The sequence below is a fragment of the Pangasianodon hypophthalmus genome (genome assembly GCF_027358585.1).
Source record: "Pangasianodon hypophthalmus isolate fPanHyp1 chromosome 9 unlocalized genomic scaffold, fPanHyp1.pri SUPER_9_unloc_1, whole genome shotgun sequence".
In the NCBI taxonomy this organism is placed as follows: domain Eukaryota; kingdom Metazoa; phylum Chordata; class Actinopteri; order Siluriformes; family Pangasiidae; genus Pangasianodon; species Pangasianodon hypophthalmus.
This window is the reverse complement of record NW_026514200.1, coordinates 1-16059: the sequence shown is the minus strand read 5'-3', so window position 1 is coordinate 16059 and position 16059 is coordinate 1. Positions and strand designations below refer to the sequence as shown.

Sequence of the window (16059 nt, the reverse complement as noted above, 5' to 3'; positions counted from 1 at the left end):
TGTTAAAGTCTGCAAACACTAACCTTTTACTAAAACACTGTCCTTTACAACACACACCTTTATTTTCATTAGCGGCCTCTGCCTTGTGGAAAGTTTTTACACAAGTAAACTCACCGTTCACCAACAGCTCAGATGCTGGAAAAAGCTTTACACCAAACCATTTCCACTCACTTCCACTGCACGACTAACAGTATTGTCTACATGCCTGAAAAGAAAAGAAAAAGAAAAGACTCCAAAACGCTCCTATATGCCACTTCACCTAAAAGAGTCGTTTGGAAGAATCGACTCCTCCTTCATGAACGGCACATCTCCAGAGTCTACACTGGGATTGGCATTTATAACCTTAACACGCTGGCTTTGCTTCTTTTGTGGTTTCTATTTTTATTAAAATTTTTATTTCATCCTAATTTTCTGCTCTTCAACTTGTGAAAAACACGTAAAGAACAAAGCATTGAACTAAGAGACACGTACAGGATGCAATGGAACTTTGGAATTCTCCCATAATGCACCTCGGCAACAAACAAAAACAATAACAAAACATTTAAAAACATGATTTCTAATTGTGATTTTTAAGATATTGTAATAAATATGAAATAATAATTAGATATTATAGTGAAATATTCATTACTACACTTTTTTAGCATGTACAATTGTTTAGAGGAGGATTTATTTATTTATTTAGGTTTTTTTTTTTAAATATACCATGATCGAGAAGTGTAGTGATTATCTGCTCCATAAATAGCTTCTGTTTTCTTTTATCTCTCGGTGTTTGATTAAGGCAGCGCAAAGTGGTCTCTCCTGAAATGGGCAAGTGCCACGCCTTACCAAGCACCCATGCCCTGCGAATAGTCCCAGCTTGGCATGTCCCTTCCCCCTTTTACTTTTTCTTTTTCTTTTCTTCTTTGTTTTTTCCACTTTTTTTCCACAGATGTAACGGTTGCTATAAGGACTTTGGTAATATCGTTTGAGATGAGGTTTGAAAAGCACTGAATTAGATTTCAGAGTCTTTACTGCCATCTACAGGAAAATGCACAAGTTCTCCATCTAACACCTGACTTTTCCCATCGAGAAAATCAAGATAAACATGTTTTTATAACAAGAACACATACTTGACATGGCCACAGGTAAGTGAGTACATATATACAACCGGGATGGGATATATATCAAAGATGGCGCCGTGCATGTGGCAGCCTGTCGCAGCAGCTCTGAATGTTTTTACATTGTTGTATTTGTTGTACTTTTTAAATTCTTTTTATCAGTGTTTGAGGACTGCAGTTTGATGTGTTTTACTGAGACTTGGTGGAATGAGAGAACGCCGGACAGGTGCGCTGTGGAGACTGGGAAGAGGAAAGGAGGTGGACTGGCACTGTTAATGAACGCTGGTGCTGCCCAGGACACATCACTAATACTCTCCCCACGTTTACTCAGTATGTGGACTGTGACACGAGAGACTATAAAACTTTGGACTTGTTATATGCACATGTGAGAAATGCCTATGGTTGTTCACCACTTCCTCCTCAGTTTGAAGATCATCTTATTTTCCCACTTGTGAGTCTGTTCCTAAGTTTGCTGTATCAGTGGAACAAGTAAGAAGTGGGTTAAGGAGAATTAAAAAGAAGAAATGTGCAGGCCCTGACGGTATTAGTGCTGGAGTTCTTAAAGGATGTGCTGATCAAATCTGTTGGGTTTCATTACATTTTTAATTTGAGCTTGTGCTTGGAAAGGGTACCTGTTTTATGGAAGACATCATGTGTAGTACCAGTCCCTAAGAAGATTAATCCCACTGAGTTCTCACATTATAGACCAATAGCTTTAATGGCTCAGTTGATGAAGGTTTTTGAGAGGTTGGTCTTAAATTATATTAAGCAGCTATTGTGTGCTGCTGAGGCTAAACTGCAGGTCGCTTACAAAACTGGTGTTGGGGTTGATGATGCAATTATCTATCTTTTATACAAATCTCTAAGTCATTTAGATACTTCAGGTAACATAGTTAGAATCACATTTTTTGATTTTTCTAGTGCATTCAACACTATCCAGCCTGCATTACTCAAGAATAAGTTAGAAAATGCTGGATTACACCAGAGTGTGGTCAGTTGGTTAATGGACTACCTCTCAAATAGACCACAGTATGTAAGGATGCATAACTGCGTGACTCCAGTAGTTACGTGTAGCACTGGTGTTCCTCAAGGAACGGTTTTAGCTCCGTTTTTATTTACTTTTTATACATCAGATTTCCAGTACTACTCCAAAAACTGTCATCTGCAGAAATTTTCTGATGATTCTGCAATTGTTGGCTGTATAAAGGATCATGATGAGAGTGAATATAGGGAGCTTTTAAAGAGTTTTGTGGACTGGTGTGAAACAAATTGTCTTAGGCTTAATGCTAGTAAGACTAAGGAAATTGTGGTTGATTTTAGTAGATATCCTCATTAAGTGGTGCCAGTGAATATACAAGAGTCAGAAATTGAGATGGTCACCTCATATAAGTACCTGGGTGTATATTTGAATAATAAGCTTGATTGGTCTGATAATATGATACAGGTTTATAAGAAGGGTCAGAGTCGCATTCATTTATTAAGGCAACTGAGATCCTTTGGTGTATGTCAGGTACTGTTGAAGACCTTTTATGATTCTGTGGTATCATCTGTGATCTTGTGTGCTGTTACCTGCTGGGAGGGGGATTGTTGGAGAAGGAGAAGAACAAACTCAGTAAGCTGATAAAAAAGGCAGGTTCTGTGGTGGGTTGTGTGTTACCCACTATTGATGTGATAGCACAGGATAGAATGACTGAAAAATTGGTCAGTATAATGAATCAAGATTGTCATCCTCTTCATGAAACAGTTCAAGCCTGTGTGAGTTCTTTTAGCTCAAGATTAATTCAGTTATAAGGAACGATATAAAAAGTCATTTTTACCGACAGCCATTAGATTATATAATCAATGTCATATTAGATGACTGATGTAGAATTTTAAATTGTATTTTGTACAACATGGTGTAGTGCGTACTTTGATGCTTGAAACAAGGGGGGCTGTATGAAATACAGTATTGTGCAGTATTTTTATTTATTATTTTTTTTACTTATTTTATTTTATCTATTTATTATGTGGTGAGCTTTGCTGTGACATGTGAATTTCCCTTTGGGATTAATAAAGTCAATCAATCAATCAATGAAAAGATTCTGAGAAACTCATATATAAAGCTACTTACAATGGATCAGAAAAAAAATCAAACCAAGATAAATCATATCAGAACTTTTTCCACCCTCAAAAGTGAAAAACCATCAGAAACATTTTAGGGAAAAATAGGAAGACATAAAAAAAAATGTTACAGTGATCTGGTTGCATAATTGGGGGTGTGGCTGTGTTCAGAATGAACCAATCACATTCAATCTCATGTTTATTCTGATTAAACCCCAAATAAAGACCAACATGCATTCATACATTTAATTTATTAAATCAATTCATTATTTGAACCAAATTATTTACTGCAAATGCAGAGAGTCAAGTTTGGAAATGTGGCCACACGAGAGTAACCAAGATCCATCCAGCACAACACACTTCACTCACTACACAAAAACTCTGTTTACCTTATAGCATGGAATAGTGTTAATCATAGTGACTCATTATTATTATTATTATTAGTATTAGTATTAGTAGTAGTAGTGTTGATATTGTTGTTATCAGAATAATTTTATTTGCCATATTCTTTGACATGTATTAGGAATTTTTCTTGGTGTTTGGTCACAACACGATACATTCAACACAGTTTACACACACACACATCACAGACAACACAACACACAACCACCATCCCAATATCCAAATACTGCACCTTAAGCAGAAATCCATAGACTCAGTTGTAATTTATATTACAGTGGAGGTACAAATAGCAGCTGAATGCAGTTCAGATGGCATTAAATGGAGTCACATAATTGTGATATGATAATAATAATAATAATAATAATAATAATAATAATAATAATAATAATAAAGAGTTGAGAAGGTGCGTGTGTTGGAGTTGTCTCTTGTCTAACTACTACAAGTGTAGACTTATAAACACCGCCATAAAATACTTCATAACAGAATAGTGATTGTGGGAAATTGCAGTTCCTGGGTTTGGCCACACGAGGGCAGTCAAGCTCCATCCAGCACAACACGCAGCGCCGCCTCAAACAGCCGGTAGGCCTTGTGTCCTTCCCACAGACACAGAGCTCATCAGCCTTATTACTGTGCACTGGATTATTCTGCCATAACAACTCCAACACACGCCTCTTCTCTACTCTTTACTATTATTATTATTATTATTATTATTATTATTATTATTATTATTATATAAACTGCTTTAAGTGGGGAAAGTATTGGTTAACACGGACTCCTCTACTGTTTTTAGTTGATCTGAGAAACACTTTCATATCTTCTGCATCATAACTCCTACTTGAGCTCTGCTTGTGATAAGGAGACGCTGGAGTCTGAAATCTCACCATCACTTTCTGTCTCATCTTCTTCTTCACTCTCCGTTATGTTTAAAAAAAAAATTTTTTTTAAACCAATATGGGACCAAAGTCCTTGTTCCTTGTTTCCTTTTCATTGGTGCTTTAAACCCTTTTTGTTCCTCCTCGTTACCGTTAGTCATTTTCCCGTCTAGCTGCAGTTCGGGATTTGCTTCAGCGGCCTTCATACTTTCTGAATCTCTTATTTCATTCTCTGAAACTTGTCTGTAAACAATCTCTTCACTGTGCTCCATACCTGTGTCCACGTCCTCCGTGGAGATAATAATAATAATAATAATAATAATAATAATAATAATAATAATAATAACAATCTAAAGGGTGTTGAGTGCAGCGCTGTGTGATGTTGTGGATGGATCTTGACTGCCATCGTGTGGCCAGGTTTAGGAAGTGCACGTTCCCAGAGCCACTGCTGTTTAAAGCCGCAGCTTATAGTGCTGCTTCACCGTGTATTTTCAAACCGCGGCTGCAAATAAAAGCTTGGACAATATAAAGCTCTTTATTATTTGTGTTCTGGTTTTCTATGTTTCAGTTTCAGATGTAATTTCTTGTTTCTTTATTTGCCAGTTGTGTTCAGGACACTTGTAGTGTGTTATATTTAGTGTAATATTTTGATTTCATCTTTACTTTCTGTGTGTAAAGGCGGAGCAGCGCTGCAGTCCATCCACACTGCCTCTGTTTCATTCAGCTCTCATTTGGCCCCAGACATTTTTTCATCATGTTTAAAATGTTCACTTATTCCATCCAGTTCCTTTTGGTTCTTTATAAAAACGGTTCTGTGGTCCGCATAAGCAGATGTGTTTATTTCTTTGTGTGTGGAGGTTCGTCCTCCTTGTTCTCTTGAATGGGGTTGAATGTTGTGTAGAAGAGGACTGATTGCAATCACGTAAAGAGCTGCAGCTGCACTTTCCCTCCTCTGTGTTCTTCAAACTCAGCTCTCTAATCACCACTGACCTTTATCTCAACTTCTCATTTCTTGTAGAAGAACTTTAGCATCGTGGATTTATTTAAAGCACCTGTTTGTAGAACTTCATTATATAGAGAGCTGCTAGTAAATCTGCTCCTTCACTAATACACACTTTGTAAAACTGTTGGGGTTTTTTTTAAACATGAACCTGATGTAATTTAATTAGTAATTAGTTCAGACAGCTAATTCCTGTCTTTTCAGTTCAAGTGTAACAAAACCTAAGCTAGCCTACTTAAACCCAGCCAGATACTAGCAAGCTGATTTAGCTAGTTAGCTCCCAGTCTTGTTTAGCTAACAGGAAAATGTTTTTAGTAGACTCTGATAACCAGAAGATCTCATATGGAATTATAAATGTTTTATAGAAATAGCTAGAACATATTCGACCGCTAGTCTTCTGAGTCTGCTAGTCTTTACACTTTAATATTCTGTTATTTCTGGCCTCCATTTTAGGTTCTTCATCATTTTTCTGGTTTAATTGTGTAATTCTGTTGTAGGTTTATTACAATATATATTATTTCCACATTTGTATATTGCTGAGTTTTAACAGAATATAAAAAACAAAAACAAACAAAAAAAAAAACAGATTTTGTTACTATCTTTTTGATAAATTGTTAAAGATGTACTTCAGTTGTGTTTCTCTATATAAACAATATTTGAAAAATTGTCATGTGACTATTGTTGGGTAAAAAAATTGTACTGAAATTTTTAAAGTTTTAAATAAAGTAATAAAACCACTTTTCTGCTAAAAATATTTCCTTTTTGTATAAAAAAAGGGCCACTTTGCTCCCAGCATGAACATTTAAGTATCTGATTACATTAGGTCTTTAGAGTTTGGACAATATAATTATATTCATGAACTGACCCAGGCCAATTGCCTTAATGCTGGTAGTCAGGGACTGATCACAGGTCAGGTAACAGGGGAAAAGCTCTTATGGGGCTCTATATTCATGTTCACTTTGTTACTAATAGTGTTGTGTGTGTGCACATACACACACAAAACTAGCTAGCTAGGTTCATTTGGCTGGGAAATAAATCACTAGAATGAACAGAATGCAGTCTGGTTATGATCAGAAACGTGTTTTATTGATGGGTAAAAGTAAATGCATGTCTGACTGACACAAGCTAACATTACCACATTATTTACTGGACATCAGCCACCACCAGCACACTCACAGCATCACACACTGCTCTATAGTAATAATTAATGCAGGCAGTGGGGCATATGGGGGGGTGTGTTCACTCTGAACAGCTGAGACTCTCACTGTCACCATGGTTACGATAAGATTCCTCTTGAACAGTCAGAAAGTCCAGCTCAGAGTTCATGAATCGTGACACAACATTGAAGTTTCTCAGTGTGGTGGAACACGTGTTAGTCCTGGTAGTGGTCGATGCTAAGAGTAATTACAGTACAGTCCACACACACCTGAACTGTTGTGTTTCAGTCACAGTCACTGTTTATTTTGTACTACACATAGTGTAAATGACATACACACAACATATATACAAAACTATTAAATAACAGGAATATATACAGTGCATGTAGTTAAGTTTCAGTTACTGTTTTTTAGTTTAAAAATCTAAATACCTTAAATAATCAAAATATCATGATTACTATCAAAACAAATTAGCAAACAAGGAACAATTATTTGAATAAAAAAAAAAAATTTAATCAATATTACAACTGTGAATCAATCATCTGTGGAGAAGCAAATGTTTCACTGTCATGGTACAACAAACTGAATAAAACTGTTGAGCAGAAACACACTCTGAATAAGTAGATAAAAAATGTGAGTGTGTATTTGTGTAATCAGTGTGATGATGTGATGATATCTCTGTGTTGTGTGTAGATGCTGAAGGATTTGATTTTGGACTGTAAAATATGTTATTAAAGCTTGAAGTAACTTGTAGCTGAGTGGATAAAAGGATGTGATCAGTCACGGTTATTGTTATGGAACTTCTACATCTGAATATGAATGATTCAGCTCCCAAACTGCTGGAAATGTGGGACGGGTTCTAACGCTTCACCAAAACTGCTTTATCCTGGAAAAGAGGTTTGAGGTGAGACTCCTGTCATACGCCAGTCCTGGTGAGTTTACAATCCTTAATGCTTAAAGACAGAGAAGAGCATCAGTGTAAACAAACATCATCAGCATAAACACCAACAAACACCAACACACACACACACACACACACACATAGTAAAAGTGACAAGATAATGCAGTATACAGTGAATATTAAATATCATACAGTACAATAAAGAGGCAGTAAGTCAGTAACTCACTGTAGTGTCTCCAGTTTACAGTGTGGATCCTTCAGTAGATCAGAGAGCAGCTTCACTCCTGATTCTCCTGGATTATTACCGTTCAGATCCAGTTCTCTCAGGTGTGATGAGAAGTTTGACCTCAGAGCTGAAGCCAGAGCAGCACACCCCTCATCTCTAATACGGCAGTAACGCATCCTGCAAGAAAGAAAACCTTCTCACCCTTAACACACTCAGTTTTAGCATTGAAAACGTGAACTACAAAAAATCTTTATATACAGAACATTTACTCTCCATCTCACACACACAACAATGAAAATATATCAGATCACTACAATTACAATTACCACAGATGAGAACTGGATGTTGCTGTTTTTATTAAAACTCTGCTCTGTGTGTATGTGTGTGTGTGTGTGTGTGCGTGTGTGTGTGTTTGATGATCTTACTCCAGTGTCTCCAGTGTACAGTGTGGATTCTCCAGTCCAGCAGAGAGCAGCTTCACTCCTGAATCCTGCAGTTTATTGACACTCAGGTCCAGTTCTCTCAGACTGGAGGAGTTTGAGCTGAGAACTGAGGACAGAACTCTACAGCTTTCTTCTGTCAGATTACACTTCCACAGCCTGGAAGAGAAATGATGAAATATCAGAACACTGATCTCAAACACACAAACACAGCCATAATACAGCTAAAGTTTAACATGGAACAGAAATGCCAGTGTGTTTCTCTCACACACAGAAATCAGAGGACAGGACACCACATCAGCACATTTACAGGAGCAGGGATGTCTTTCTGCACTCCACAATCTCTCAGCTACAGTTTATTATAAGACCATTAGGTCGTGTACATAACACACACATGTGAGAGTGAGCAGCCTACAAACAACACACTCTGACCTGTGTTCAAGTTTCTACAACCAACACTGCAGATATAGTGCATTTTATTACAGAAAATAAAGAATTATAGAACTGTACACTACCAGTTAATAACATGCCAATACTAGTGGTACTTTACAGTGAGGTCAATAAGGCAATTTCTCTGATGCTGTCTATCCTCATGGAGCCGGTACCATCTCCAGCTTTATAACAGATTCTGAAAGCGTGTCCAGTGAACTTTTCTGATCTTTCTGGAATGTAACAAACACAAAAGCTAAAGTAAATCTGATCAAATATTATTAGGTGGCTGTTGTTGTCAATGTTCAATAACAGTTTCCTGATTTAGGAAACAGATTGTTGTTTTGAAACACAGGACATCTGGTTCAGGAGTTGAATGAAGTTATATATTAAAAAAACATAATAAATAAATGAATGAATAAATTAATAAATAAATGAAAATAAAGGCGTTAGAATTTGTAAATGAAAAAATGTTTTCTTTTTGCAGCAGCCCTGATTTTTCACTGTTTTTCAGGGTATAGTGATAGGGTTCACATGAAAAACCGTCTGATACAGACCACGCCCACTTCCTGTTTAAATCCAAATACAAAAACAAGTACGAATATTTTGGGCACTAAACAGATACAGATACAGATAATAGCATTCTGTTACACCTCTAGCAGAGACACAAGATCTAAACAGCTATAATTACAATTCATAAGTACAGTTTTTATTTATTCATGATATAGAACTAATCTAGAAAGTAAATCAGATTCTCACATACACATTTCACTTTCTTACAAACATTTAAATCAGTGTTTGTGTGTGTGTGTGTGTGTATACCTCAGTATCTCCAGTGTACAGTGTGGATGCTCCAGTCCAGCAGAGAGCAGCTTCACTCCTGAATCCTGCAGTTTATTGTTAGTCAGGTCCAGTTCTCTCAGACTGGAGGAGTTTGAGCTGAGAACTGAGGACAGAACTCTACAGCTTTCCTCTGTCAGATTACACTCACGCAGGCTGGAAGAGAAATGATGAAATGTTTGATTTATTTCTCTGATTGTGAAATGAGGTGTTTCCATCAGTTGGGAAACAAACTGTCTACCTGAACACAAGGTTCTAATGTCAGGATAAAAATATAAAATGAACAGCCTGTGTATAAACTTGGACTGCTCTTGGACAGATCCATGTGTCTCAGCTCATATGAGATGGTGTATTTAACTTTCTGAAACAAGATGATAACAGAGAGGCCACTCTGAACAAACACGTCTCTTTATTTCTAGCAGAGAGTTTTTCATACAGTGTGTTCAGCAGCTCTGGGGAAAGTTCTGCTGGAGAACATTTACACATTTACACACTGTCCTTTACTGCTTCATTACAGTGTGTTCAGTGTGTAGATCAGTGTACATTGTGCACACATTTACTTTCCATTACAAACATTTTCTGGAATATTTTTGCTCCCATAGAACAATAGAAACAGGTCTATAAAATGGTAACAGCTCCATGAGGACAGATAACATCAGAGATATTGGCTTATTGACCTCACTGTAAAGTACGACTAGTACTGGCATGTTATTAAAGTAAATGTGTGTGTAATGTACACTGATCTACACACTGTAGAAATAAATGCACTTTGTTCTGATGTGAGAAGTGATGTAGATATTTCAGCATTAACGCAAAGTTGAATTTCACAGAGATGATAAAACAGTTGGTGTTCTTTGTTCTTTGGACCTTCATCTTTCACACACAGATACAAATCACACAAACACAAAACTCAACATCAGAAACAATGCTAATCCACACCATATAAAAATACACCCTTTAATTTTTTATTCATATAAAACACTGGGCCTCATTTATCTCACTGGATACAAATGAATTTATTCATAAACCGCATCTAGGAGCATTTACACAGGAAATCTTTAATGTGTGAATTAAAAATGTAATAATGTGGAAAATCTAGAAGCTGTTGAGAGAAAAGGTTGATGAGGTGTTGGATCAGAGTTAAATGGGCTTGGCCACTCACAAGAGCTAGCGCTAATTTAACCACTAATTTAACCAACACAACAACCTTGTGCCATTCCTGTGCATGTCCAAGTTTATCAGTGCTTGGATTTCTTGTTATTGTCACGTTTCAGACAGAGAGAAGTGACTGACTGTAGCGTGAGAGGCTGAAGAGCGCATCAGTGTGAGATTTCTGACCAACAGTCACTGAGACACTTTAAACTATTTAAACACAGCAGTTTCTCTGTGTGATGCTCGGTGTCCATGATCACCTGCGTACAGTGTGGATCTCTTTTTCTCACCTTTCATGTCAAACCATTTTCTTTTCACCTCACAACATTCACACCTAATTCACCTTTCCGGTAAACTGTTTCCAGATTTTGGCCTTCCCAGGTGCTGTTATACTGATTAATGATATTTTATTGGTGTAGATGTGAGTTAAAATAACTTCCATTTACCTTTTATGGAGTTTTGGTGTCACTAAATACAAATGAGATGTGGTGTGCATGCATTTCCACTTGGCATTCTTAATGTGTGTGTGTGTGTGTGTGTGTGTCTGTGTGTACCCCAGTATCTCCAGTGTACAGTGTGGATTCTCCAGTCCAGCAGAGAGCAGCTTCACTCCTGAATCCTGCAGTTCATTTCCACTCAGGTCCAGTTCTCTCAGACTGGAGGAGTTTGAGCTGAGAACTGAGGACAGAACTCTACAGCTTTCCTCTGTCAGATTACACACACGCAGCCTGGAAGAGAAATGATGAAATATCAGAACACTGATCTCAAACACACAAACACAGCCATAATACAGCTAAAGCTGAACATGGAACAGAAATGTCAGTGTGTTTCTCTCACACACACAAATCAGAGGACAGGACACCACATCAGCACATTTACAGGAGCAGGGACGTCTTTCTGCACTCCACAATCTCTCAGCTACAATTTATTATAAGACCATTAGGTCATGTACATAACACACACATGTGAGAGCGAGCAGCCTACAAACACTACACTCTGATCTGTGTTCAAGTTTCTACAACCAACACTGCAGATATAGTGCATTTTATTACAGAAAATAAAGAATTATAGAACTGTACACTACCAGTTAATAACATGCAGGGAGGCACGAGTCAATCTACTAGCAGGTCTAAGGCCTCTGTCTTTCAAAGATTAAGAAATCTAAATCATCTTTTTTGCGTTTAACAAATAGGACTGTTTTGGATTTTTTTTGTGATCAAATTTATTCATTCGCTCTGATCAAGCACATCAACATCATAAAACAAGACAGTACAGGGCAGTATACAAGAATGACAGAAATCTGACCACATTAAGACAGGAAAAATCAACTACTTGTATGAACACTCACATAATCTGATACACACAAACACAGAGAACACACACAGACAGACACACACAGGCTCTGAGTCTAAGTTTTGGAAAATAAAGAGATACAAGTGTTACAGGTTTTATAGGAGACTTTCGAGGGCATTGATTGCCTTACACCAGTGATTCATGTTAACCTCATTAGCACCATTAATTTGAGCTGTTGAGAGTTCCATGTAGATTACATCTATAAAAGAGTCCATGCTCATGCTATAACAGAGAGAGACTGAGGAGGTTTCCAGTGGACTGCAGGCATTTTCTTGACAGCAGTGAGTCTGGCAGGAACTATTCATTTTTTGAGTTCAGAAAAATTAAGCGCAGACAAATCATTTAGGATCAGGACCACCGGTGGACACTCCCAGAACATATAGATAAATTCCCTTTTCCTCTGCAGATGGAGAGTTGAAGATGAAGACGTTTGTTTTTCCATATGAATGTGACACAACAGAATGTAATTTTTTCCAGAAGTTGGTTGGTGTGGAGGGGGTTTGGGAGTGGAAGAAATGAATCCTGAGCTGCAGAATCCCAAGCCTCACCAGAGAGCGGAAGTATGGTAGATTTATTCCAGTTTATCGTGTAGTTTGATATTTTGGAAAAAGTATTGATAACTTTAAATGTTTCCTGAAGTGAAGATTTAGGGCTCTGCAAATACAGTAAGATATCATGCGCATAGAGGCTAATTTTATCTTGTGTGTTTATGGTATGAATTCTGTTGATTTTACTATTCTGTCTTATAGCTATTGCAAGCGGTTCTATGAAAATGGCAAACAATAAAGGGCAGAGTGGACATCCTTGCTGTGTTCCTCGGTGAAGTGTAAATATGGGAGAAATGATCCCATGTGTGGTGACTGTGGCTTTTGGTGCAGTGTACAATATTTTTATCCAGTGGATGAACGACTCCCTGAAGCTAAATCTGTGTAATGTGTGGAATAGAAATGTCCAGTTGACATTATCAAATGCTTTCTCAGCTTCCAGTGATGCAATGATTGCATTAATTTTGGACTGTTGAGAAATATTTATCAGGTTAAATAATCTATGGATGTTATCTGAAGAGTACCTTTTTTTTTTTGATAAAGCCTGGTTGATTGGGGTGGCGTAGTGTGGAGGTCACTGTTTATAGTCTGGTGGCTGAAGCTTTTTTCTCAATTCAGAGAGTGTTTGATCATCTAAGTTCTTAGTGTATCTATCCGATAATTCTTTAATCTTCTGTTCCAGCTGGAATTTCTAATTCCAATTGTTTTTCTTCTTATATGATGAATATGATATTATTATTCCCCTGATTACTACTTTTGCTGTTTCCCATAATACTCATGCTGTAGACTCTGGGGAGTCGTTCACTTCCATAAAGGATGTCCACTCTCTTCGTATTAATGTAATAAATTCTGGATCTTTGAGTAGTGAAATATTGAGGTGCCATATAGGAGAAGATTTTGTGTACGGTTCTATATTTAGAGTTAGAGATACAGGTGCATGCTCACTGATTATAATTGGGTGTATTGTATTTGTTACATATGTCTTTAATTTATTGCTTATAAGAAAATAATCTATTCTGGAAAATGATTGATGAATGGGAGAAAAGTATGAATATTCTCTCAATGTTGGAGTGAATAATCTCCAACTATCGCCAAGGCCAAAGTCATTCATATGTTTTATTATTAGTAGTGGTCGATAAATGCTTCCAAGTTCGTTAAGTCCGCCACCGTACAAAATTCTTTATCTATATTCAAACTGCTCAGGGCTTGTTGTTACACGATTGTGTTTAGATTTACTTTTTTGACTCTTTTTTTTTTAATTTCTAGATTAATAGTATAAGTCCATTCAGGTGTTACCAGCAGGCGCCGACATGATTGTTGTATTTTCACCTCCAGGTCCGTGGTCTCATGTTACTCACAGCATCTCGTGCTCACCCCCCTCCGATTTTACACAGACACTGGTTCAGGTGTTTGGTGTGGACCCGGGTACAGGTGGAGTGTTCATATTACATCCAAACTAAAGAGAAAGTTTGATCTGTCCAAACCAAAAAAGGTATGTGTGAAAGCTTCCTTATTCTCTCTCACATGTGTGCCTCAGTGCAGATAGGGCTGTGCCATATGGTGATACATATAATAGGACGAGAAAATAGAATAATGAATAATAACTATTCATAGGTATTTTCCTATATCCTCTATATCGCCAATGTCGCAAAAGCTACATTTCAGCAGCTGATTTATGTCACTAAGGTCAGAGCTAGGAGCTACTAGCAGTGTGCTGTAACTAAAACAAAAACAAGCATGGAGGATTGTGACAGAGCGAAACTCCCCACAACACTCCAACACAGAACAGGCATCAGCCCAACTAAAAGATGAGGAACTGCTACCTAAAACTGGATGTGGTAATGTCAATTGGACTCCTGAAACTTGAAGTTGAATAGAGTGTTTTAATATTTACTTTTTAGATACTGTATTCATATTGTTTCAATTTTGACGGTGTTATGTTTTTCTTGTTCTGATTTGTGAAATTTCTGTTCAGTGTCACTTTCAAATCAAAGGAGAAAAGAAAAAGTGCCTTTCACTGGTGTTTAGTTCACAAAATTCACAAAAAGCAGTGATGCATGCACAAAGTTATTTTGAATAGATCATTTTTACAACAATTTTAGAGAAAACGTAATCAATTGTGGTATAAGATTGTGTCCATATCACCCAGCCCTCAGTGCAGACATAACATGATAGTGTAAAAAGTGAAACAGTCTTTTGTAAAATTACCTAAGGTTTGTTTAAAGATGATTAAAGTAACTGTTAACAAGCATTAATCCAAACAGTGCAGTTCAGTGTTACATTAAAATAACGATCCATGCAGTAATACATTTATAAATAAAAATACTCACTCAGCTTTTCTGGTGGCTTTGACCACTGGCAGCAGCCTCAGAAGACATTCCTCTGATCGGTCATATTTTCTCAAATCAAACACATCCAGCTCCTGTTCTGAGTTCAGTAACACAAACACCAGAGCTGACCACTGAGCAGGAGAGAGTCTGGCCCCATAGAGGCAACGGTCATCTCCTCTGTTGAGGTAAGTTTGTATTTCCTGCACTAGAGAATGATCATTCAGTTCATTCAGACAGTGGAACAGATTGATGGATTTCTCTGGAGATGGATTCTCCCTGATCTTCTCCTTGATGTACTTGACTGTTTCCTGTTTGCTGTGAGAGCTGCTTCCTGTCTGTGGCATTAAGCCTTGTAAGAGAGTCTGATTGGACTCCAGGGAGAGACCCAGAAGGAAGCGGAGGAACAGGTCCAGGTGTCCATTCTCACTCTGTAAGGCTTTGTCCACTGCACTCCTGAGGAAATCAGACATGTTTGACTTTTTGTAGAGATGCAGAATGCTAGGGCTTTGCTCCATTAACACATTGCTTTTTTTAAAGATGAAAGACAAAAATACATATAAAGCAGCCATAAACTCCTGAACACTCAGATGTACAAAGCTGAACACCTTTCCCAGGTGAAGCCCAAACTCGTCTCTGAAGATTTGGGTACAAACTCCTGAGTACACTGACACTTCTCTGACATCAATGCCACACTCTCTCAGGTCTTCCTCATAGAAGATCAGGTTTCCTTTCTCCAGCTGTTCAAAAGCCAGTTTTCCCAGTGCCAGGATACTCTCTCTGGTCTGCTGAGGATCAGGGTCACATTTCTGATGGTACTTTTGGTCCTTGTGTTTGATCTGAAAGATCAGGAAGTGTGTGAACATTTGAGTCAGAGTCTTGGGGATCTCTCCACTCTCTGCTTCACCCAACATTCTCTCTAGAACAGTGGCTGAAATCCAGCAGAAGACTGGGATGTGGCACATGATGTAGAGGCTTCTTGAAGACTTCATGTGTGTGATGATTTTATTGGCCAGGCTCTGATCACTGATCCTCTTCCTGAAGTACTCCTCTTTCTGAGGATCACTGAAGCCTCGTACCTCTGTTACCTGGTCTACCCACTCAGGAGGGATCTGATTGGCTGCTCCTGGTCGAGAGGTTATCCAGAGGAGAGCAGAGGGAAGCAGATTCCCCTTGATGAGGTTTATCAGCAGCACATCCACTGAGGCTGACTCTGTC

General features: G+C 37.8%; 1 protein-coding gene across 1 annotated transcript; it reads right to left on the bottom strand.

The window, feature by feature from the left end:
• Nucleotides 1-6615: 6615 nt before the first annotated feature.
• Nucleotides 6616-16033, bottom strand: LOC128317907 (NACHT, LRR and PYD domains-containing protein 12-like). Its single transcript, XM_053231913.1, has 6 exons — nt 14845-16033; nt 11171-11344; nt 9447-9620; nt 8181-8354; nt 7756-7932; nt 6616-7581 (listed from the first exon to the last, which is right to left on the bottom strand). Exons 1-6 carry the CDS (start codon nt 15831-15833, stop codon nt 7545-7547), a joined length of 1725 nt encoding a protein of 574 aa, XP_053087888.1. The 5' UTR covers nt 15834-16033; the 3' UTR covers nt 6616-7544.
• Nucleotides 16034-16059: the final 26 nt, after the last annotated feature.